The sequence below is a fragment of the Sodiomyces alkalinus genome, assembly GCF_003711515.1.
Source record: "Sodiomyces alkalinus F11 unplaced genomic scaffold SODALscaffold_2, whole genome shotgun sequence".
Classification (NCBI taxonomy): domain Eukaryota; kingdom Fungi; phylum Ascomycota; class Sordariomycetes; order Glomerellales; family Plectosphaerellaceae; genus Sodiomyces; species Sodiomyces alkalinus.
The window spans coordinates 5,343,859-5,365,460 of NW_021167080.1; the positions used below are offsets into that span (position 1 = coordinate 5,343,859).

General features: G+C 57.6%; 5 protein-coding genes across 5 annotated transcripts; all 5 read right to left on the minus strand.

Moving 5' to 3' along the window:
- Positions 1–505: 505 nt before the first annotated feature.
- On the minus strand, positions 506–1,290 carry SODALDRAFT_120136 (hypothetical protein). Its single transcript, XM_028606620.1, has one exon. The coding sequence runs from the start codon at positions 1,039–1,041 to the stop codon at positions 619–621; it is 423 nt and encodes a 140-aa protein (XP_028469269.1). The 5' UTR covers positions 1,042–1,290; the 3' UTR covers positions 506–618.
- Positions 1,291–2,536: 1,246 nt separating this feature from the next.
- On the minus strand, positions 2,537–4,334 carry SODALDRAFT_331196 (hypothetical protein). Its single transcript, XM_028611398.1, has 3 exons — positions 3,975–4,334; positions 3,711–3,789; positions 2,537–3,516 (listed from the first exon to the last, which is right to left on the minus strand). Exons 1-3 carry the CDS (start codon positions 4,158–4,160, stop codon positions 2,630–2,632), a joined length of 1,152 nt encoding a protein of 383 aa, XP_028469270.1. The 5' UTR covers positions 4,161–4,334; the 3' UTR covers positions 2,537–2,629.
- Positions 4,335–4,668: 334 nt separating this feature from the next.
- SODALDRAFT_377135 (hypothetical protein) lies at positions 4,669–6,674 on the minus strand (the record flags this gene model as incomplete). Its single annotated transcript, XM_028614888.1, has 6 exons — positions 4,669–5,084; positions 5,174–5,194; positions 5,494–5,556; positions 5,646–5,949; positions 6,029–6,310; positions 6,648–6,674. 6 exons carry the CDS (start codon positions 6,672–6,674, stop codon positions 4,669–4,671), a joined length of 1,113 nt encoding a protein of 370 aa, XP_028469271.1.
- A 349-nt stretch (positions 6,675–7,023) lies between these two features.
- On the minus strand, positions 7,024–18,850 carry SODALDRAFT_272568 (polyketide synthase; the record flags this gene model as incomplete). Its single annotated transcript, XM_028607839.1, has 3 exons — positions 7,024–9,759; positions 9,838–18,579; positions 18,656–18,850. 3 exons carry the CDS (start codon positions 18,848–18,850, stop codon positions 7,024–7,026), a joined length of 11,673 nt encoding a protein of 3,890 aa, XP_028469272.1.
- A 123-nt stretch (positions 18,851–18,973) lies between these two features.
- SODALDRAFT_120178 (hypothetical protein) lies at positions 18,974–19,853 on the minus strand. Its single transcript, XM_028606621.1, has one exon. The coding sequence runs from the start codon at positions 19,710–19,712 to the stop codon at positions 19,098–19,100; it is 615 nt and encodes a 204-aa protein (XP_028469273.1). The 5' UTR covers positions 19,713–19,853; the 3' UTR covers positions 18,974–19,097.
- Positions 19,854–21,602: the final 1,749 nt, after the last annotated feature.

The following is a 21,602-nucleotide window of genomic DNA, read 5'->3' on the forward strand; positions in this document are numbered from 1 at the left end:
GGGGGGGGTAAGATGAGAGGTGGTGGTCCAGTCAGGGCAGAAAGAATGCTAGAAGTCTTCGATGCATGAGAGTAGTTGAGAATGAAGCGAGACGAACAATTATCGTGAGGGAGGTCAGCACTGTGAGACGATAAGTCGGCAGAACCCGATACACAGAGAAAGAGGCCCAGCGAGTGTCGAGAGTGTCATCCGTACCCGAACGGGAGAAAAGTGATAGGAGCGCCACTCAGCTGAACCGAAACAATACGTTTTGTACGAGCAGCACAACGGCTCAGCCAGAGCCAGAGCCAGAGCCAGAGCCAGAGCTAGAGCCAGAGCCACAGCCATAGCCAGAGCCAGAGCCAGAGCCAGAGCCAGAGCCAGAGCCACAGCCATAGCCATAGCCATAGCCATAGCCAGAGGTCAACATAGGCATTGGTCTGGGAAATGACTCGCTCTCCCTTGCAAACGCGGCAAATCACGATCAATCATACCGGTCCGATTCGCGTTTTTGAGGCGGTAAGCAAGCGGAAGAGGCGTAGAGGTGTGATCGACAGAGTAAGCAGGAGTCAGATGTTTCTTCGCCGACCAACAAAAATAAAAATAAAATAAAAAAGGCTAAAATGCTCGTATTGTACCTTAATTAGACAAGGAACATTCGGGACGTTTGGCAGAGAGAGCGGTAAGATGAAGCATTTTGAAGACGTCCCCACACTGAAACACACATATGTCTCGCCGATCCGGGGAAGCTCGGCTGAAAAAGACTACGCTGCCCCTTTTGGCTAGGCGATGTCTTATTTTAGGGTGCCGTGTTGAAGGCGAGACTCGCGAGGGATGCTCCGAACGGTCTGCGATGGTGGGCAGGCCGGCCCGTAAGGCAAACCTTGTGTGTGGAAAGCTAGCAACCTTGTTCGGCCAGAAGCAGGCCAAAAGCAGGCCGAAAGCCAAAAGCCACACCGATGTAACGGCGACGTTGGGGATAACCGGTGCACCGGTTCCCCGGAGATGAACCACGGGCTTCGCTTCCCGCAGAAACCCTATTTCTGAGATGGTGACGAGCATACCGACGGAATTTGCAGGGCTTCTGCAGGCTCTGCAGGGATTTTCAACCGGGAGCGAACCCGAATCCGGAGCCGTCTCCGTCCTATGGGTTGTGGGAGGCTGTCAGTGGCCGATTGTGTGACACTTGTTCGTCTGTTCATGGCTTCCGACGTCTCTCCGAGGACCTTGCAACATCTCTCAAAACCTTGTTAGCCACAGGGTGTGTCTCTTTGGTCGGGGTTGGCTCGGGGTGTCCTCTCGGAGGGTTTCCCCAGCCTGCCCGTCACTCGATTCATTCGCCCATGACGGGAGGCTTTTCAATAGATCCAGGCGTCTTCACGACGCATGACCGACCCGATCGCCCCACACGCCCCGCGTGATATCGTCGTACTGCACCCCAAGACAAAGGGAAGCATCCTGTAGACGGACGGAATCTTCGTAGACGAGATCCCCGTAGGCGAGATGGCCGTTGTTCGTCTGAGAAGGGGAGGGGTCTCAGTTGGTTGGACTCACGGAACCGATGGAACCTTGGACGTCCTCTTGGCGTGTTACAATCGGAAAAGCCCCGACGACCGGTTCCACGGGCCCGGATACGTTTGTACGTGGTGGTATCGTAGGAATAGCCTTGATCGTCGGTATTTTACATCAGTCTGAGGACGAGATAGAGCAGGTAGTGCATAGTGCATACCCTCGGTTGTCAGACACCATGGTCACATCTTGTTATGACTCCATTCCGTGTAGGATTAAGAGAGAGGAGAGTGCATGTGTCATCGGGGAAACCCGAGTCCTTTCCCAGCAGCGTAGTCCTGGTCGATAGAGTTGCGCGTCGCGTCTTTGTGAAGAGGCATGAATCGAGAAAGACGATGTATTACCGTATGTTCAAGGTGAGAAGGCACGGCCCCTGTGTCGCGTCGCACGTGATATAATTATATCATGGGATTGTATTAGTCAGACTTGGTCCTGTCCGTGTATCCTCTGTACCTGATGGCCTAAGGTACCCTCGTACTTTTTTTCTTGTTTCGTTCTGGAAATTTATTTGGCAATTGGGGTCTATAGATAGACATTATTAATAATCAACGGCCATTGCGGCATTCGAAGACACTAAAGACAGGCGGACACCATTATTGATCCTTTGGTCGGGCGCAGTCGGGCGCAATTCCTCATACCGCCCCCGGTCGTCCGTCCTCTTTTCCACTATCGAACAACATCCTCAACATGGCTCTCGTCAATAACCAGTCCTACGTTGAAAATTCCCGTAGTTGGGGTTCCTCTGCAGAGCAATAATCAATGTTATACGGAGTACGGGCCAAGAGTCTGCGGATGACAAGTTGCGTCTCTCCCATGTCGCTCGCTAATAAGCGACAACGTGGGGGAAAACCAAACCCGTCTTTCGGCCGGCCTTCGGATCCGATGGGACAACAACAAAATCGACGAGACCAAGAAGTTGCAACGTCTCTCCTGTAATTTCATGAATGTGAAGTGATTATGAATTTCCAATTCCTTGAAACGTAGGCGGGCTACCAATTCTATCAAGTCGAGCATGCTCTGCCCGAAGCTTGTTTCCAACGAACAAAAAAAAAATTAGTAATACCATTACACAGACCCAGCTTCAAACCTTGATGCTCTCAAAGGGCACGCCCAAGACCTTGCTGGCGAGAGTCATGGCAGCGACGCTCATGAACAATGTCATGAGAAAGTTGACGTCGTTGTTGTCCAGCAGGTCGATGCCGTTCTCGATAACGCGGGTGGGCTTCTCATCGCCAAAACTGGGCCTGCGGGCCTTCTCCTTGGGGCCCTCCTTTTCCTTACGCGGCGCAACGGCAGCTCCGTCGTCGATGGCACTGCTGGACGCGTCGGTCTTCTCGGTAGCGTCCTGGCCCTCCCCGGCGAGGACGACCTTCTCGACCTCGGCGCGCGCCAATTGTCTGGTCTCCGTCGGGGACACGAGCGCCCTGGAGCCGCCCTCGCCCTCGACGACCTTGCCGGTCCGGACATCCTTGACGGTGGCCTGGCACGTGGCGCCGAGCCAGCTATCGAAAATGCTCCCGACCACGCCCCAGAGGGCGATGGCGACGGCGTAGAGGACGCGCTGCTGGGTCGTCCAGGGGACGCCACCGCCGGGGGTGTCCGCGGTGGATTCGTCACACGTGGGGAGGAGGTACATGGTCACGGCAGCGATGATGGACGAGCCGAGGAGACCGGCGGCGAGGCCCTCGATGGTGACACCGCCGTTGGTGCCTGGCGGGACCTTACGCACGGGGTCGGTGATGAGGCGGGGCTGGGTGCGGGCCAGTATGCCCAGCTCGGAGCTGAAGGTGTCGGCGGCGGCGGCGGCGTAGCAGGCAATGATGCCGATGACCAGGAGGTCGCCATGGAACGAATAGCAGAGACTGCCGGTGGTTTCGGCATTGGGGTTCGCAAGGCTAGCTTGACGCTTCCCCAACTGGACAGCATGGGTCCAGGTCAGAGCGGTGGCGATCAGGGAGTTGGCAAAGACTGAAAAGGGCGTCAGCAGCGTTGTTCAGGGCGTACACTCCCAACACCAACTAGATTTAGGTTTGTGCGACGAGGTGGGAACAACATGACAACAACATGAGATGATGCAACCCCGTATGGTCGTCGGATGAGGACCTACAAGGTGGGCAACGGGAAGTCGGGAGTGGGGAGGACCGGGGGTGGGGTGGTCTGACCTTGTGTATGAGTCCGAGGCCCTTCACCAACAGAGCCCTTGGACTGCATTGTGAGAGTAGCCTTGTAGCCATGTTTGATCTACCCAAGTGCGTGTGTCAGGACCGTGGATGATAATAATTCCCCGTTAAATGACAAACAAGAAATGGCAAACGGGAGTTGAGGAAAAAGAAGAAGAAAAAAAGAGAAAAAAAAAAAGAAGAAGAAAAAGCCACTGTGCATTAAAGAGGACATCAATGTCAGAGCAGAGCACGGGTCACTCTCACCTTGGTCGCTAAAGTGCCAGAGAGGAAGAACGTGCAGAGAAGGGTGAAGGGTAGATTCCAGGGATGATATGCGTGGATGGCAGCTGTGAATATGGCCGCAAGAATGCCCGATGGAGTAAGGGCCTTCCTCCACTGGGCATAGACTACGAGAGCCAAGGTTGCTGGCGCTGCGATCTGCCACTGCATGGCGGTGGCGGGCTGGGTTGATGATCGTGGACGGAGAGTCGCGTTGAAGTCGATTGACCGGTGTTGTCTGACAGCGATGAAGTCGTAGTATGCCCTTCCGTACAGCTTATCCGGGCAAGGTATGAATTGGCTAACGGATGCAGAGGTGAAGGATGAAGCGATGAATGGATAGGCGGGATGGGATGATGGAAGAAAGGAAGCTGTACGGAGTGCTCCCCGTGCGAACACAATACGTACGGATGGAGACAGACGACAATGGACGAGGATGAGGATGAGATAACGAGATAATGAGATAATGAGTAATAAGGTACCTCATCCGCCTGAGCCATCGCCCAATTAGGTAGGTGCACAGGGAAGCCAAGCCACCAACACAATCACGTGACCTCGCAACACCGTCACCTGAGATCTTACTTCGTACTTCGTAGGGTCCCCTGAAGCCTCTATGGGTGTCTTCTACAAAGATGTGACGACCATCTCAGATCCTTAGCCTGTGGTCCCAACCCTGGAATTACGAGCGCCCTTCAGCAACAGAATCCAAAACCTCCCGAACAACCGCAAAACCCCTCTCCACATCGACTCTCCGAGTAGCCACCGCAATCCTAACAGCCTTTCCGTTCCACACCGTCCCACTGACGAAGACCTCCCTGGTCTCATTGATCTTCGCCACAAGCACGTCGTTCAACGCCTCGTCCTTGGCCCGGAAAAGCACGATGATATGCGTGTCCTCCAAGTCCGCTTCCGCTTCCTGGTCGGGCAACCACTCGTAGTGATGCGAATCCCGCACAAATGCCGCGATCTTCCGCGCCAACCGCACCATCCGTCCCAGCATGGCCGCCATTCCTGCCCTCCCCTCGCTCCGGAGGACCGCGTAGGCCGGGAGAGCGCGGAAACGACGCGAGTTTTTCGAGGCGAATGTTGAGTGGACTAGGCATGTGGGCGGGTGTCGCGGGTGTCGTGGGTGCGGGGGGTGCGGCGGCAGGTGAGAGGTATACCGCGTTGGCGTTCGCACATACCTCCGTCAGGGTTGGGGGGGCCTTGTAATTTGGGATGGGTAAGCCAGAGTCATCTTTTTTGTTTTTGTTTTCTTTTTTGGATCAGACAGCTTGACTCCCTCAACCCATTTTGATCTCCTTCGCAGCAGTGTTTCTTACCTAAGCTGGTAAACCTGAAGCAACTGAAAGCCTCCCGTTACACCCAGTACCTGGGTAGTCATCCAAACAAACAACCCCAACAGAATGCTTCCCGTGGCATCGTCCCATGAATCTTTTTTATTGTTTATTTTTGGATTGATGTTTCTCTCTTGGTATTTATGACGGCCTGTCGACATATGCACAGACCGTAATGGTTGAGTTGAACTTCTTATCCCAGGGGCGGTCTCTCCGGTCGGCGTCTTTGTCTTGGGATAGAGCATGCGGCGTTGGCTAGTTCTCCCAAGTATTTTCTATTCCTTGGCCGGTTGATGTCTTGTTCGGCCAACGCCCTGACCCAAGAGGAAGAATGCTGATCCCGATTCCGAGTTGGGAACTGTCTCGCCTGTGGTTTCGCCTTGTATGTGGTATCGGCAAGGAATCGAAATGTCCCTCTCAGTGTGGTAGAGGCGTTTGTAAAGAGAAGAGTTGTCGCCGAACGAAAGCAATGTGTCTCGTCCATGGGCACCTCGCAAGAGCAATTCGTTATCGTAGCGTTCGGAACCAGCATGGTTGACGAGGTTGTTGAATATTGTCGAATATCCACTCGCATTCGCTGGAAACGACTCTCGATAGTCCCCCGTACCTTCGTCATCGTCGTTCTTCAAAGGAACACGAAGGAAAAAAAAGGAAAAAAAAAAACCCTCAGCCAAACTTCCGACTTCCTCCCTTCTCCGACACACCCTTCTTATCATTCCCCTTCTTCCCCTTCCCGATGAGCTCCAGGTGGCCCGCCCGCTCCCCAAGCATCTTCTCCGTCTTGGCAGTCAGGGCCCCCGCGAACTTCTTCTGCATCTTGTCCGCCGACGTTCGCATCTTGGCCTTCTGCGGCTTCTTGCCCACCTTGTTCGGTTGTCTGCGTGTGCTCGCTGCTTTAGGCTTGCCTGTTGCCGCAGGCTGGCCGGCCTTCTTGATGGCGGAGCCTTGGACCATGACTTTGGCGTAGATGAATTCTCGAGGGTGCTGGTTGTTGAGCGGGGTTGGGGGAAACAACGAGAACGAACGTACGGAGTAGGTGGAAATGGGAAATGGGAAATGGAAGGCTCGAAGATCGCCGGTGATTTACCAGTCCGAAGGGGAAAACCGCATGAATTTTAGTGTGGGGAAAACAAGTACGGACTATCTGTATTATGTAATCATCACCATCACCACTAGCGAATCTCAAAAGGTGTTAGTACGCACACGGGGTCCAAACGCGTGAATAGCTTCACATTCCGTCAATCCTTATGTATCGCCGCCCCGACTAAGGTATACAACACATACGACAAAAAAAAAGAAAAAAAAAGGGCCGAATACAAACGATGCCGATGCTATTAAATTGTGCCATTACTTTCTCCTAGCTCCATTTGTCGAGACCATTCAATCACCATCACTTTCGAGAACATGTGGAATAAGGATGTTTGCTCAATCTATGTATTGCCAGCCCATAGATGTAGGTATCATGAAATCGTAAGAATACAAAATAATAAACAAAACCATTAAAATCCAAAAACTCGCTCGCAGGACAAAGGAAAAGAAGAAAAGAATTCCACAAAAATTCCCCCCTCAAAAGTCTTTTCTGTCCTCATACACCTATATCTGAATCGAAATGTCTAAATGCTATCCCCCAGGTGTATGAGTATATAAGTGTGTGAGTTTCTTTTTTTTTTTTTTTTTAAGTTTCACCTGGTGCACACTCATGGCTCAGCAGCCTTGATGCGCTTGAACAGATGATCCAAGAACTTGCCGTCAATCGCAGGGCAAGTCTCGTCCAGACCAGGCACCAGCTTCTCCAGCAGCTTGGCCGTTTGGGTCCTATCGAGAGAGAACATGACATGACCCATGGAGAGGTACTCGCGGAGCACCGTGCCACGGATCGTCGCCGCCGCGCCCTCGTTCTCCTTGTGCTGCTTCTCCAGGTTCTTGAGCCAGCTGTCGGCCGAGATGAGGCTGGGCCGCTTGCCGTCCTCGCGGAGCATCGGCACAAGGTCCGGCAGGTCCTGGAGCTTGAGCGGCGACGGGTTGGCGAAGTGGTAGATGTTGGGCTTGCCCTGCTCCGCCGGCGCCATCGCAAGCACCTCCTTCTCCGACGTGAGGGAGTAGAACCCGCGGACCAGGTAATCGACCGGGATCACGTCAATCACGAAGCTCGGTTGGCTGGGCGAGCCCAGGCGCGGGATCGCTCCCGACTCCACCATCTCCATCACCATGCGGATGGTGAACTCATCACCGGGGTCCATGAAGCCGTTGGGGCGCAGGCTGGTGACGGCAGGCGCACGGGTAATCGTGATAGGGAAGCCGCGCGACGCCGCGTTGCGGAGGATCGCCTCGGCCACCCAGCGAGTCTTGAAGTAGCCGTACTCGTCCTCGGCGGGAGGCTGGAAGTGTGCCATCTCCTCCTCCGCAGTCACCCACGTCTTGCCCGACCGCTTCGTCTTGGTCCAGGTCTGGAGATGGGGAACCGACCAGGTCGACAGGTGGTGGATCTCCGAGAGGTGATCACCGATACCAGCCAGGTGGATGAGGTCGAAGATCGGTGCCACGTTGAATGTCTTGAGGAAGGAGTACGTCTTGAGGAGGGAAACGTGGCCACCAAGGTGGTAGATGGCCTGGATCTTCTGCCCGAGTTGGCGGAACGCCACCTTGCTGAGTCCGAAGTTGGGCTTCGAGAGGACGCCAGGGACCGCCTTGACGCGGGTCCGGACCTCGTCCTTGCTGAGCGGGTTCTCCGGGCCGTCATTGATGAGGCCGTGCTTGTCGAGAAGCGCGACAATGTTCTCGACCTGGCTAGGCTCGAGAGATCCAAGGACGTAAACCGTCGCCTCACGCTTAGTTGTCAGGATCTCCGCCAGAAGGTGCAGTCCAATGAAGAGCTCGGGGCCCGTGATGAGGATCGTCTTCTGCTCGTCACGCTCAACACGGGGAGTTCCCCAGCGCGGGGTGTAGCGGGCATCGTTGGGGAGTTTCGTCTCGGCCTCCCAGCTGATTGCGCTCTCGAAGCTGCCCTTGCCGCCAGCGTCGCCACCCTTCTTGGTGCGGATGTAGGCGCAGACGGCCGCCGCTGTGGGCTCCTTGATCATCTGGGGCAGGGGTGGCGCCACCTTGAACTGCTTCTTGATCCTGGCCTGGAGCCTGACCAGCAGGATGGAATGGCCACCGCGCTGGAAGAAGTTGTCGCTCGGGTCGGCGTATTTGTCGCCGAGAACGCCGCGGAAGACGGCCATGACCGACTCCTCGAGTTCGTTGTTGGCGTTGGTGGCACCGGCCGCGTCACCGGTCGCGGCAGTGGTAGCGGCCGCCGCAGTGGTCGGGTAGATGAGCTCGAGATCGCGGCTCAGGAGGTTCCGCCGGTCGACCTTGCCACCAATCGTGACGGGGAGCTTCTCGAGGAACTGGTAACCGTTGGGAAGCATGTAGTCGTTGAGGTGAGGCTTGGCCTTGTCGTGCAGCTGGGAGACGAAAGAAGCCCGGTCAGCGACGGCGAGACCGGCCTTGGGAACCAGGTAGGCCACCAGGTGGATGTCTTCTTGGCCCGCCTCGATGGTCCGGGCGATGACAGCGATGTCGATCAACCCCGGCTGGACGGATTGGGATTCCTGGAAGAGACGCTGCTCAACCTCGCCGAGGTCGACACGGAAACCACGGAGCTTGATCTGCTTGTCGCCCGCAATGCGGCCGTGGAATTCAAGCTGGCCATCGGGGCGGAAGCGACCGCGGTCACCCGTCTTGAACATCCTGGTCCATCCGAGCTTGCGGTCTTCCTCGGAGGCGAAGGGGTTTTCGACGAACGACTTGGCGTTGATCTCAGGTCGGTTCAGGTAGCCGGCACCGACCTGCGCGCCGCCCACCACAAGCTCACCGACCATGCCGGCCGGAAGGGGATTGCCCTTGGTGTCGAGAATGTAGTGGCGGCAGTTGTCCATGGGGTAACCGATTGGCAGGCTGACCTCTTCCTCGGAAGGAGGATCGATCCGGCCGATGGACGTCTGGACGACGAGTTCGCTGGGCGACCAGGTGTTGTAGAGGACGGCGGGAGTGCCCAATTCGTAGAAGCCCTTGGCAACGCGGACGGGGAGGCGCTCACCCGCGAAGTAGGCGACGCGGTACTTGTCGCATTTCTTGAGGGCATCGGTGTTAAGGTCCATGAGAAGAGCGAACTGGGTGGGGGTGAAGTAGGTAACGGAAACGGAAGCATCCTTCATGAACTCGGCCAGGGCATGGGGGTCTTTGCGTGTTTCCCAGGCCGCGATGCAGACGGTGCCACCGCAAGTGAGGGCGGAGTAGATTTGGACGATGGAGAGGTCAAAGGACATGGAGGATTGGTGAAGGAACGTGTCCTCCGATGTGAAGGCGTAGTCCTTGTTGAGAGTGGCCAGCATTTGCTGGGTGTTGGACTCGGTGAGCACCACTCCCTTAGGAGTGCCGGTGCTTCCCTGTTACATCCTTCAGCATCCACCGCGTTGGGGGGGGGGGAATGGGAAGGGGGTGGGGGGGACGGTTTCTCAACTTACCGAGGTGTAGATCATGTAGAAAGGGTCGGAGGGTTGACGGGAATGCAGCTGAACGGGGGAGCGGGCCGAAGCGACCGCCTCCCGAATCACGATCACCTTGGGCGCGGCGGCCCCAGCCTTGGCAGTGAGGTCGCCGGCCAGGGCCTCGGCACCGGAGCCGACGAGGAGAACAGGGGATCCGGCGTCGGCGATCATGAACGAGAGGCGGTCCTGAGCGAAATCGGTGTCGAGGGCGACGTAGCACGAGCCGGTCATGAGAGCACCGAGCTGGCCGGTCACGGCCTCGACACCGGGCAGGGCGAGAAGCGCGATTCGCTCACCGGGCTTCACGCCTGCCTGAACGAGCTCAGAGGCCACGCTCTTGGCGTTTTCGATCAGCTGCCTGTAGGAGATGCTGTGGCCGTCAGAAGTTTTTATCGCCTCGGCCTGGGGATGTTCGCTTGCCATTTGGGTGACCTTGTCCACAACACTCTGTCCCTCCCACTGGTTCTTAGCGACACCAGTGTTCCAGTACTTCTTCTCCAAGTGGGCGACCTCGAGGAGCCCGGTCATGTTGACTTCCTCGATGGGTTGGCGGTGGTCCTTGATGGTGCTGGACAGGAACGACAAGAAGTTGTCAAGGAAGCGTTCCATGTCCTCCTGTCCGTACAGGGCGGTGGCGTACTCGATGCGAAGGTCGAGAGAGTGGTCGCCCGTCTCCAGGGCCTCGAGCTGCATGTCGGAGGCGGTGGGAATGTCATCGGTCTCGAGCTGGTTGATGGTGAAGTCGTTGGTGTTGTACACAGGGACCGGTCCGTGGATCTGGTAGTTGACCGAGACCTGGCCGATGGGGAGGTGGCTAGGCGTCTTCTTCACGTTCATCAGGTCGACGATGGTGTCGAAGGGAATGCCAGTGTGGGCCATGGCCTCGAGAGCACGGTCCTTGGTGGCGGTGAAGAGTTGGTCGAAGGTGGTCTCGCAGTCGTCGTTCAGCCGGATGGGGCACATGTTGACAAAGAAACCGCAAATGTCCTCGGCGTCGGGGTGAGGGCGGTTGCCGTCGACCATGAGAATGACGAGGTCCTTGTCCTCGGTGTAGCGGTACATGAAGGCGCGGAACGCGGCGAGGATGAAGTGGAACGGCGTCGCGTTGGACTGGGAGGCGATACGCTTCATGCGGGCGAAGAGCTTGGAGCTCAGGCTGGTCTTGAGGGCGTGGCGGTGGGGGTCGTTGTTCTGCGGGCGCTCGCTGACTTTGGCGAAGGGGAGCAGCTTGCTGGCCTCGGGAATGCCAGTCAGCTTCTCCTTCCACCAGTTGAGGTCGGGCTTCATCAGGTCCGAGTTGAGGCGAGCGTTGTGCCAGAGCGTGAAGTCGGCATAGCTGAACTCGGGCGATGGCACGGTGCTGAGGTCCTTGCCGGTGGCGATGGCATCGTACAGGCTGACGAACTGGCTCATCATGCCCTTCATGGAACCACGATCGACCGAGATGTGGTGGATGATGAGGCTGTAGGCCCAGTCCTCCTCAGAGAGCTTGGCCAGGGCGAAGCTGGCGACCTCGCCCTCCTCGACGTTCATCTCAATCTGGCGGTTGTAGTCGACATATTCCTTCAGGGCCTGCTCCTTGTCGGCCTCGCCGGAGAGGTCGCGGTAGTGGACGTCGATCTCGAAGTCTTCGAGAGGCTCCTGCTGGGCAAAGTCGTCACCCTCGTAGTAGCTGGTGCGCATGACGGCGTTGCGGCGGGCGAGCGCCTGGGCAGTGGCGCGGAGAATGTCCAGATTGGGCTTGCCCTTGATGCGCATGGTGATGGGGAGGTTGAGGAAGGACTTGTCCTCGAGGAACGAGTGGATGTACCAGAGACGGTTCTGGAAGGTGGACAGCGGGATGGCCACGCCAGTGGTGGCGTCGACCTTGGTGATCTCACCCGAAGCCATGGCTGAGACACCGGCTTCCTTGTCCGTCTTCTCACCCTCGGCGGCATTGGCCTTGTCGTCCTTGGCCTCGGACGCCGCGCCATCGGTAGCGGTGGCGGCGGCCGAGATCATCTTGGTGGCCTTGACAACGAGAGCTGTGATGGAAGCAGCGCCCAAGATGTCGAAGAGGGCGATGTCGATCTGGATCTCCTTGCGGAAGAACTTGCGGAACTCGACAGCGACAATCGAGTCGAGACCGTAGGCAGAGAGAGGGTTGCTGGGGATGATGGAGTCCTTGGGCGTGCCGAGGACGCTCGCAATCTTGTCCAAGAAAGCGTCAAGAACGATCGCCACGCGCTTCTCGGGCTCAGCCTCCTCGGCGAGCAGGGCCATGATGTTCTTCTGCTTCTTGCTGGAGGTGGTGGAGCCGGCGAAGTCATGGTTGTCGTAGAGGTTCCTGAACAGCGGCTTGACGGCCCAGTAGACGTCGGGCTTGATGAGACCGACACCCGTGCAGATCTGGTGAGAGTCGACACCACGAGGCGAGATCTTCTGGTCGCGGTCGCCCTTGACAGCCTCCTCAAGCTGGTAGAGCAGCTCCTCCTCGTTGATGGGGTCGATGCCCAGGCGCTCCATGATCTGGCCGAGGGCGGCACTCTCGCTGACGACACCGATGCCGGCCACGGCACCGACGTTCATGGTAGTGCCGGCCAGACCCATCTCGCGGCGGTGGCGCATGAGAGCGTCGAGGTAGCAGTTAGCCGCAGCATAGTTGGCCTGGGCCTTGGAGCCCAAGACGGCGGCGACGGACGAGAAGCAGACGAAGAAGTCGAGGTCCGTGCCCATGGTGGCATCGTGCAGGTGCTTGGCGCCGTTGACCTTGGGCTCGACGCAGCGCACCCACTGCTTGTAGGTCATGGTCTCGAGGGGCACGTCCTGGAGAACCATAGCGGCCTGGAAGATACCGCCGAGGGAGCTGCCGACGCCGTCGACGCAAGCCTGCACGTCAGCGCGCTTGGAAACATCGCCGCGGTAGACAGTGGCCTCCACACCACGAGAGACGAGCCAGTCGACGGTCATCTTGGCCTCGGACTTGTCGGCACCAGAACGCGACAGGAAGGCCAGCTTCTTCGCACCCTTGCGGACCATCCATTGGGCCAGGGTACGGCCAAGACCGCCGAGCCCACCAACGAGGAGGTAGGTCTTGTCGGCCTTGAACAGCTTGGTGTTGCGGAACGAGGGAGGCGCGACGGGAACCACGTCGTCCTTGGACGGAACGAGCACGATCTTGCCGGTGTGCTTGCCCATCTGCAGGAGACGGAAGCCCTTGAGAACGTCCTCGTAGGAGACCTCGAGGATGGTCTGGGGCAGCTGGATCTCGCCGTTGTGTACGAGGTCGCAGCACTCCTTGACGATGCGGGCGCCAAGGGGCTTGTTGTGGTTGAAGATGGTAATCAAATCGACCGAGGCGAAGAGGACGTTCTTGCGGAAGGGGTCCATGTCGAGCTTGGTGTTAGAGTGAATATCACGCTTACCAATCTCGATGAAGCGACCAAACTGGGTCAAGCAAGACCAAGTGGCATGCAACAGGGGGCCAGCCAACGAGTTGAGAACAACATCGACACCCCTGCCGCCGGTAACGGCCAGGACACCCTCGACGAACGAGTCGTCACGGGACGAGAACATGTGCTCCTCGGGGATGCCATAGGTCTCCCTGAGAAGCTGGCGCTTGGCAGGAGAACCGACAGTGGCCAGAACACGGGCGCCGGCACGCTGGGCGACCTGGATGGCCATTTGACCGACACCACCGGCAGCGGCGTGGATCAAGACGGTCTCGCCGGGCTGCACGCGAGCGGTATGCTCGAAGGCGAACCAAGCCGTGGTCAGAATGCAAGGAAGAGCGGCAGCGGCGGAGAAAGGCATGTCGCCGGTAAGCTTGTAGGTGAGCGAGGCGGGGTTGCGGCAGATGGCCCTGTGGGCACCTTGGCCAGGACGCCACGCAACCACGCGGTCACCAGGACCGAAGCCCTCAACCTCCGAGCCGACGCGGATGACAACACCAGCGCACTCGTCACCAAGCTTGTAGTCGTCGATGATACCAAGCGAGGCGGCCAAGTCACGGAAGTTGATGGCAGAAGCCTTGACCTCGATCTCGACTTCATCGGCGGCAAGCTCAGTGTCGATGATCTCCTCGTCCTCGGCGAAATGAAGGGTGTCGAGGAGACCGACCTTGCCGAAGGTCAGCTTCAGGGGCCGGCGCTCACCGAAAAGCTCGAGGCGGGGCTCGCGGCTGGGGCCATTGCGCAGGCGGCGGTTGCGGTCGTCGTCGGCCTCGAACCTAGGGGTCAAGACGACGCCGTTGCGCTCGGCAAACTCGTCCTCATTGACGGAGCTGCCCAGGACGCGAAGGATGCCGGCGGCCGCATCCTCGGTGGTAGTGTCCGTTCCGAAGTCATAAGTGACATTGCGAGTGTTGTCGTTCTCAGAGCGACCGACACGGATGGCACCGACGAGCATAGCCAACTCGGGGCGAGCAGCTTCCTGGGTGGCGCCCTCAAGAGGCCAGACCGTGTTCTTCTCGACGGCACCGAGAAGAGCCTGGACACCTTTGAAGCTGGTCTCATCGTACACCTGCTCGTCAAGACCGGCCAGGACGACAATGTTGTCGCGGAGGATGTCAAGGCCGTCCTCGACAATGTCGGCGAAAGTCACTTGCTCCACTTCACCCGGGTAGCCAGCCTCAAGAGCAGCCAAAATGGCCTTGCTGCGTTCGGACAGTTGGCCGGCGGGGATAATGACGGAGAGGGGACCACTGAGGGGGGAAGCTTCCTTCGACTTGTGCAGGGCGGTGGCAGCAGGGGTAGAGAAGACCTCGGTGAGGTCAGCGGACACAGTGCCCTTCTGGCCGTCGAAGACGATGTAGCCAGTGTCCTTCATGAAGGGAACGGCATCGAAAGAGCCAACCTCGCTGACAATGACCAGGTCATACGCACCGGCCTGAGGTTCGGCGATGTTGACAAGGCCGTTCGTAGCGTTGGAAAGCTCCTCGAACTCCTCGCCGAGAGTCTCGCCATTGAGAGAGCAGACGTCGAGACCGCCAAAGCGACGACGATGGCCCTTCGCGCCTCCCAGAGTAGACAGGACCTCGTTGGTCTTTGCGACGTCGGAGGTGATGTGCAGAATCTTGGTGTTCGGGTACTGGTGGGCGAAGATGTCGACAACCTCGGACAGAGGGCGAGCAACATCGCTCGAGAGGAGGTCGAAGCAAGGGGCCCAGCGCTGGCTGTAGAACAGGGTGCGGGCGTTGGCACCATCCGGCTGCTCGCGACCCAGAGCAGTGACCTCGAGGCCGCCAATCTCGATCATCAGCTTACCCTCCTGGTCCTGCATGACCATATCGTTGATGGCCACACGGGGAGAGGGGGTGCGCGTGAAGGACCCGACCTTGAAGTTCCTGATGTCGGTGGACTGAGCCCACTCGCAGAAGTGGCCCGAAATCTTGAGGGTCTTGAAGAAAGACGGGACGTAGGGCTCATCCAGAGGACGGCCGAGGCAGGACTCAATGGCGTGGAAGATGGTGTGGAAGAAGGCATCGAGCAGGGTCGCGTGCATGATGGTCTCGTCACCAGGGTTCCGGGGGAGGGCGCTGGGGTCGAAGACGAGGTCAGAGACAGAGAAGCCGGGACCGCTCTCCATGAAGTTGGTGATGCGCTGGAACTTCTCGCCGTAGTCCAGACCGAGATCGGCGAGGCGCTTGTAGAACTGCGCGGCCGACTCGGAGCGGTTGGTCTCCTTGCGCTTCTGGTCGAGGTCGATGGGGCCAGCATAACCCTCAGGGATCGGGGCAGGCTCGCCCTTCTCAGTGCTGATGAGACCATGGCAGTGCTCGGTGCAGTTGCTATTCTCGTCATACGAGTAGACAGCGAACTCATACCAGATTTCCGACTTGTCCTTGGCAGAGGAGGTGACAGGCTTCAGCTCGAGGAGGATCTCGACGCCGTCGTCGCTGGTAGGGAGAAGGAGGGCGTTCTTGATCATGATATCCTTGACAAAGATCATCTTGGCCGTCTCGAGCTCCTCGACGCGCATCACGGCTTCGATGGCCATGGAGATGTAGCCAGCACCTGGGAAGACAATCTTGCCATCGACGACGTGCTCGCTGAGCCAAGGGATCTCGCTGATGCGGAGGTAGTTGCGCCACTTGGGGTGCTTGGCAACGGAGCCGGGGAAGACGTGGCCGAGGAGGCTGTGGCGGTATTTGCGGAGACGATGTTCCTTGAGGTAGCGGGTCTCGTGCCAGTACCGCTTGTGATCCCAGGAGTACGTGGGGAGGTCGTCCAGCTTGGACCCGGTGTCGACCCTGACGATCTCGTTCGAAGCGCCGAGGCTAAGGTTCTGGTTGGTAGCGACGAGGTCAACGGGGTAACCCAGGGAGAAGAGGGTACCGGCCAGGTTGAGGAGGCACTCGTAGTCGGGGACACCGCGGGTGAGCGAAGCGAGATAAGGCAGGTCGATATTCAGGGCCTGGAGAGTTTGGCGGGAAGGACCCTTGAGGGCAGCATGGGGACCAATCTCGACCAGAACGTCAACGTTCGGCTCATCCTCGTCGTCGAGGACGATGCCGGTGAGGGCATCCGAGAACCTGACGGCATTGGTCATGTTGGTAGCCCAGTACTTGGGGCCCATGGCTTCGTGGTCAGCCAGACGCGCGGTGACGCTAGAGAACATACGGGCAGTGGGCTCCTTGGTGGAGAAGGCGGCGCAGCCCTTGAGGGCGTTCTCGTAAGCAGGAGCCAGGGGGTCCATGTGGTGCGAGTGGAAGGCCTGCTTGACGATGAGCTGGCGGTTGAAGACTTTGCGCTCGTCCAGGGATTCCTTGAGCTCGACGATGGCATCCAAATCGCCAGAGATGGTCATGGTCGACGGGCTGTTGACGGCAGCAATGCAGAGGCGGCCCTTGTACGCCTTGAGCTCCTCGGTCGCCTTGGCTTCGGTCAGGCCAACGGCCATCATGCCACCAGGCTTGCCGTTCTCGATCGGCGCCGACATGTAGCGGCCACGGTAGTAGGCAGCGATAATGGCGCTCTCAAAGGAGAGTATGCCGGCGGCAAAGGCGGCAGCCATCTCGCCCGAAGAGTGACCGACGGTGGCGGAAGGCTTGATGCCCCAAGCGGCCAGGACCTCAAGAACGGCGAGCTGCAGGGCAGTGCAGATGGTCTGCGAGTAGAGGGTGTCGCCGAGGAGAGAGGTCTCCTTGGTCTTGGAGAGCTCCTCAATGATGGACCACTCAGGAGCATCGGGAAGAGACTGGAGGATGCTGTCGCAGCGCTTCAGGGTCTGGCGGAACAGAGGAGACTCCTCCAGGAGCTGACGGCCCATGGCATACCACTGCGCACCCTGACCAGTGAAGATGAAACCCAGACGGGGCGTTGTCTTGTTGGCCAGGGTCCACTTGGCGGCAGGCCGAGGGGTGGTGAGCTGCTCGGCAAGACCAGCAGAGTCGTTGGCGACGACAAAGGAGCGCTGGGCGTGCTTGGTCCGGCGCGGGTGCGACAGGCTGTAGGCGACATCGCCGATGGCGGCATTGTCGTTCTCAACAAGGTAGGCCTTGAGGGCAGCCTCGGTCAGCTCACCGGCCTTGGCCGAGTGGGACGAGAGGGGAACCAGGTGAGGACGAGCATGGACGCCGTTCTCGATCGCCTCGACGACACGGGCAGGCTTGACGGTCTCGGGCTTGTACTCCTCAATAACGACGTGGGCGTTGGTACCACCGTAGCCGAACGAGTTGATGGAGGCGCGACGAGCAATGCCCTCGGGAACATCCCAGGGCGTCATCTTGGTGGGGACGGCGAGCTTCCAGTTCTCGAAGTCGATCTTGGGGTTCGGGGTGTTGAAGTGCATGTTGGGCGGGATCATGCCCTTCTCCAGGGCAAGAGTGGTCTTGATGATACCGGCCAGACCCGAGGCGCCCTCAAGATGACCAATGTTGGTCTTGACGGAACCAATGTACAAGGGGGTCTCACGGCCCTTGGAGAAGACGGCACCGATCGCTCGGGTCTCGATGGGGTCACCGGCAGCGGTACCAGTGCCGTGGGCCTCAAAGTACTGGGTGTGCAGGGGGTTGAGGCCCGCATCCTCGTAGGTCGAGCGGATCAGCTCCTCCTGGGCAGCGCTGTTGGGGAGGGTGATGCCGTTCTTGCGGCCGTCGTGGTTAGAGCCGGTGTTGCGGACGATGGCACGGATGTTGTCGCCGTTGAGCTCAGCGTCGCTCTTGCGCTTGAGAATGGCAGCGCAGATACCCTCGCCACGAACGTAACCGCTGCCAGACGCATCGAAAGCACGGCAACGACCATCGGTCGACAACATGCCCAGGTCGGTCATGGTCAGGTAAACGTTCGTGTCGAAGTGCAGAGCGGAGCCGACCACAATGGAAATGTCAGCCTCGCCGCTGCGGAGAGACTGGTTGCCAAGGTGGAAGCAAACGAGCGACGAAGAGCAAGCGGTGTCAAGAGTGATGCTCGTGCCGTGGAGGTTGTAGAAGTACGAGATACGGTTGGAAAGGATGGCATTGCCAGTACCGGTGGCGTGGTACATGGGATAGTTGGCAGTCAGATCCTTGCCGGTCATGGACAAGTAATCGTTGGTGAACGAGCCGCAGAAGACGGACGCCTGGGAGCCGCTGATGTCCTGCAGGGTGATCCCAGCGTTCTCCAGAGCCTCGTAGACGACTTCGAGGAGGAGACGCTGCTGCGGGTCCATGGCATCGGCTTCCTTTCCAGAGATACCGAAGAAGCTGTTATCGAAATCGGCGATATCCTGGTCAAGGAAGTAGCCGAAACGAGCGTTGGTCTGAAGAGAGATGCCAAGTCAGTGTCTATGAAACTTCAAGGGCGAGTTTCGGGGGGGAGCTGGGGAGGAGACATACGAAACCCTTGCGGGTGCCATCGGGATGGAAGTAGTTGTCTACGTTGTACCGATCCTCGGGCATCTTTCGCTGGACGTCACGCTGAGCGGAAATGTGCTCCCAAAGCTTGCTGGGGTTGGCAGCCCCAGGAACTCGGCAAGCAAGGCCGACGATGACGGTGGGGTCATCTTCGCGAACGTTGGCACGGGCAGGCATTTTGAACAGATTTTTTCGCTGTCAAAGAATACAAAGAGGTCGTCCTCTGGTCCTTTTTCGGGCTGGCAGGCGTTGAAAGGCGCAAGGTGATCTCTAGTGTCTCTATCAAGGCGACTTGGTAGATGAGGCGGGGAGGAAAGCGGTTGTGTCTAAACTGTAATGTTTGCCTGTCGAAGGTAGGATGATTGGTGATCGGTGGGTGGGAGGTCCGCGATAAATATCGAGACCGGAGAGAAGAGGAAGAAGTCTATAGGTCGTGGTGAGAAGGGCCAATGATGTGATGTTGGAACAGAAGATTATCGAGCGTCCGTCTATATGCGTAAGGAGGTTGAAACAACAAAAGAGTCGCTAGTCTATCGGTAAGAATCACTCGTTTTCCTCTATTGGGCTGGCTGGGCTGGAATGAGCAAAGCAAAAAGATGATAAGAAACTGTCTTTCGGAGTTGGCAATGAAGATTGAGCAAATACAACAAACAAGCTGGCTGGCAAGCTGGCGTGTGTTGAAGAGATGGAAAGATGATGAGATGATGAGATGGTGAGATGGGAAGATGGGAAGATGGGAAGATGGAGAGAGATCACTGAAACTGGGAGTGGGAAAGGGAGGTTGATATGTGAACGAGATGGTGAAAGACTGGAGGACCTGATCACGGAATTCGGCATGGTGAACAGTGAGCCATAAGCCATAATAGGATTCCTTCCAGCAGTGTTCTTCAGGATCCCTCGCTTCTTCGCCCCCTTGGAGGTGAGCAGCTCCGTAGGGTGCCGGAGGCCGGTGTGCCCCCCCGGCCACGCACGGAGTAGCTCGTGTGGAGAGGAACTCTATTTTCATCGTGGCGCTCCACGGCCCCGCGAGGCGTAGCATTCGCCGGTGGTGTGGTGGTGCACGCCGGGACCCTGAATTGAGAGCAGTTGACCGGGTGCCGAAATGGTTGCTTTGGTAGGAAAATCAGAAAGGCTGGGGTTGGTTAGTTGGCGTCAGGCACCCAACCTATCACCATGAGCGTTAGTTAGGCAAAAAAAAAAAAAAGAGGGCTGTGGGCTCCGTAAGACGGTAAGACGGGGGAGTAGGATTTATGCTGGTGAGACCGGGCTGAGGCCAACCGCAAGCCAGAGAGACCTGGAGGAATACGGTAAGGAAGCTTCTGTGCAGAACGCCCAACCCCAGCAGACGGTACGTTGTATGGTCGGCCAGTAATTGCCCAAGCAGCCTCTCCCCTCGAGGAATAAGGACTGGGGGCCAGATCTAGCGTCTGACAATGCAATCAATCTCTTGCTGACCACAAAGGCCCCCGCAGTTGGCCCCATTCCCATTTCCTAACGTCGCAGTCTCAGAAAGGGGAATGGCTGCACAAGAAGGGACATCGTCCTGGTAAGCAAGGCTTATTAATTTCGCACAATTGTAACGGATATGTGCCGTATCGGGTCAGTGATCAACGCGATGGATCGTGGGTTCAGGGGTTCGGAGGGGAGCCAAGCTTTGAATGCTGCTAAAAATGGGTTCCCACCGCGAGAGGAATGCAGGTGCACGTTCCCTTTGGATGAGGTTTGTCTCGACGCAAATAGAAACCACATGGCAGTTGCAGATAACTTCATCTCTCGTTTCTCCTGTGTGTCTCTCTTCATCTCTCGGAAGCCCAATCACGGTTGGTTCGAGCGACGTGGATTGCGATCCTGGAGAGCCTTGTCGCGAGTTACGGAAAAAAAGGAAAGAAAAAACATGCCCCATGGTATGTGGGCGGTGTTTTGTTGACTGTTGTACCGATCCATGGGACAACAGATGGGTCAGACCGCTGCTTTTTCGGAATATGGGAATATAGATGCAGGAAAATGCGTGCAAGGATCGTTCTGGTGGGAAAGGGAATGATCATGGAAGCCAGTATGGTCAATTTTTAGAGAGAAATGAGAGAAATTCCCAGGCATTGGCACGGAGCACCTGGGTCATTCCTTCCTGTCTTCCGTCTTGGTACGTTGTACTTTCTTCCATCGTCGAGTATTTTGAAGTTGTGGCTGGTACCTTATTGTGGCTAATATTATGGCTAATATTGTGGCTAAAATATGTGTACTTCGTCCGTGCCCTATGCCTCAGCCCTGCTGAGATAAGCATCCGCAACGGTGAACGTTTCTCTCCTTCAACAAACGACCTTGCCTGATGGGGTACCGTTTGGCCTCGGGCGACACGGCGGTACTGGGCCCTCCAACTGAGAAGGTGTGGAGGGTTTCCGGAAGGATTGGAAGATTTCCACTAATAAACAACAACAAACACACACAATTCGCCGATTGCGTCCTCAAGAGAGAGGGACCTCCAGGTCTACAACGTACAGGAGCAAGATCCACGACTAACCACACAACACACGACACACGACACCATCGCCATAGCATCTCTGCGTCAACCCAGCCTCTTTGCCAGTTAGCGTGTCCCCAGGGCCGTTCGCGCCGTTCGCGAGCACGTGTCGCAGGGACTAGCAACCTTCGTGATCGTCTGGCATTGGTAGGTATTGGAAGGTATTGGAGCTACGGGCACCAAGCTCCTCTTCGGAGGTTGCGGCAGCACGCGTCGAAGCGATGGATGTTGACTGTTGACACGCCGTCGGGTGCGCGTACTGCACGATCTACGGCGTAGTCCGGACATTCTCCATACGGCCTTCGGCAATTAAGATCCAGCAGCAAGAAATAACACCCTCCAGCTTTTCTCCTCACCCTCCTTATCTGCTTCTGAACCTGCTTTCGATCTGCTGCAGACCACCCCTCCACC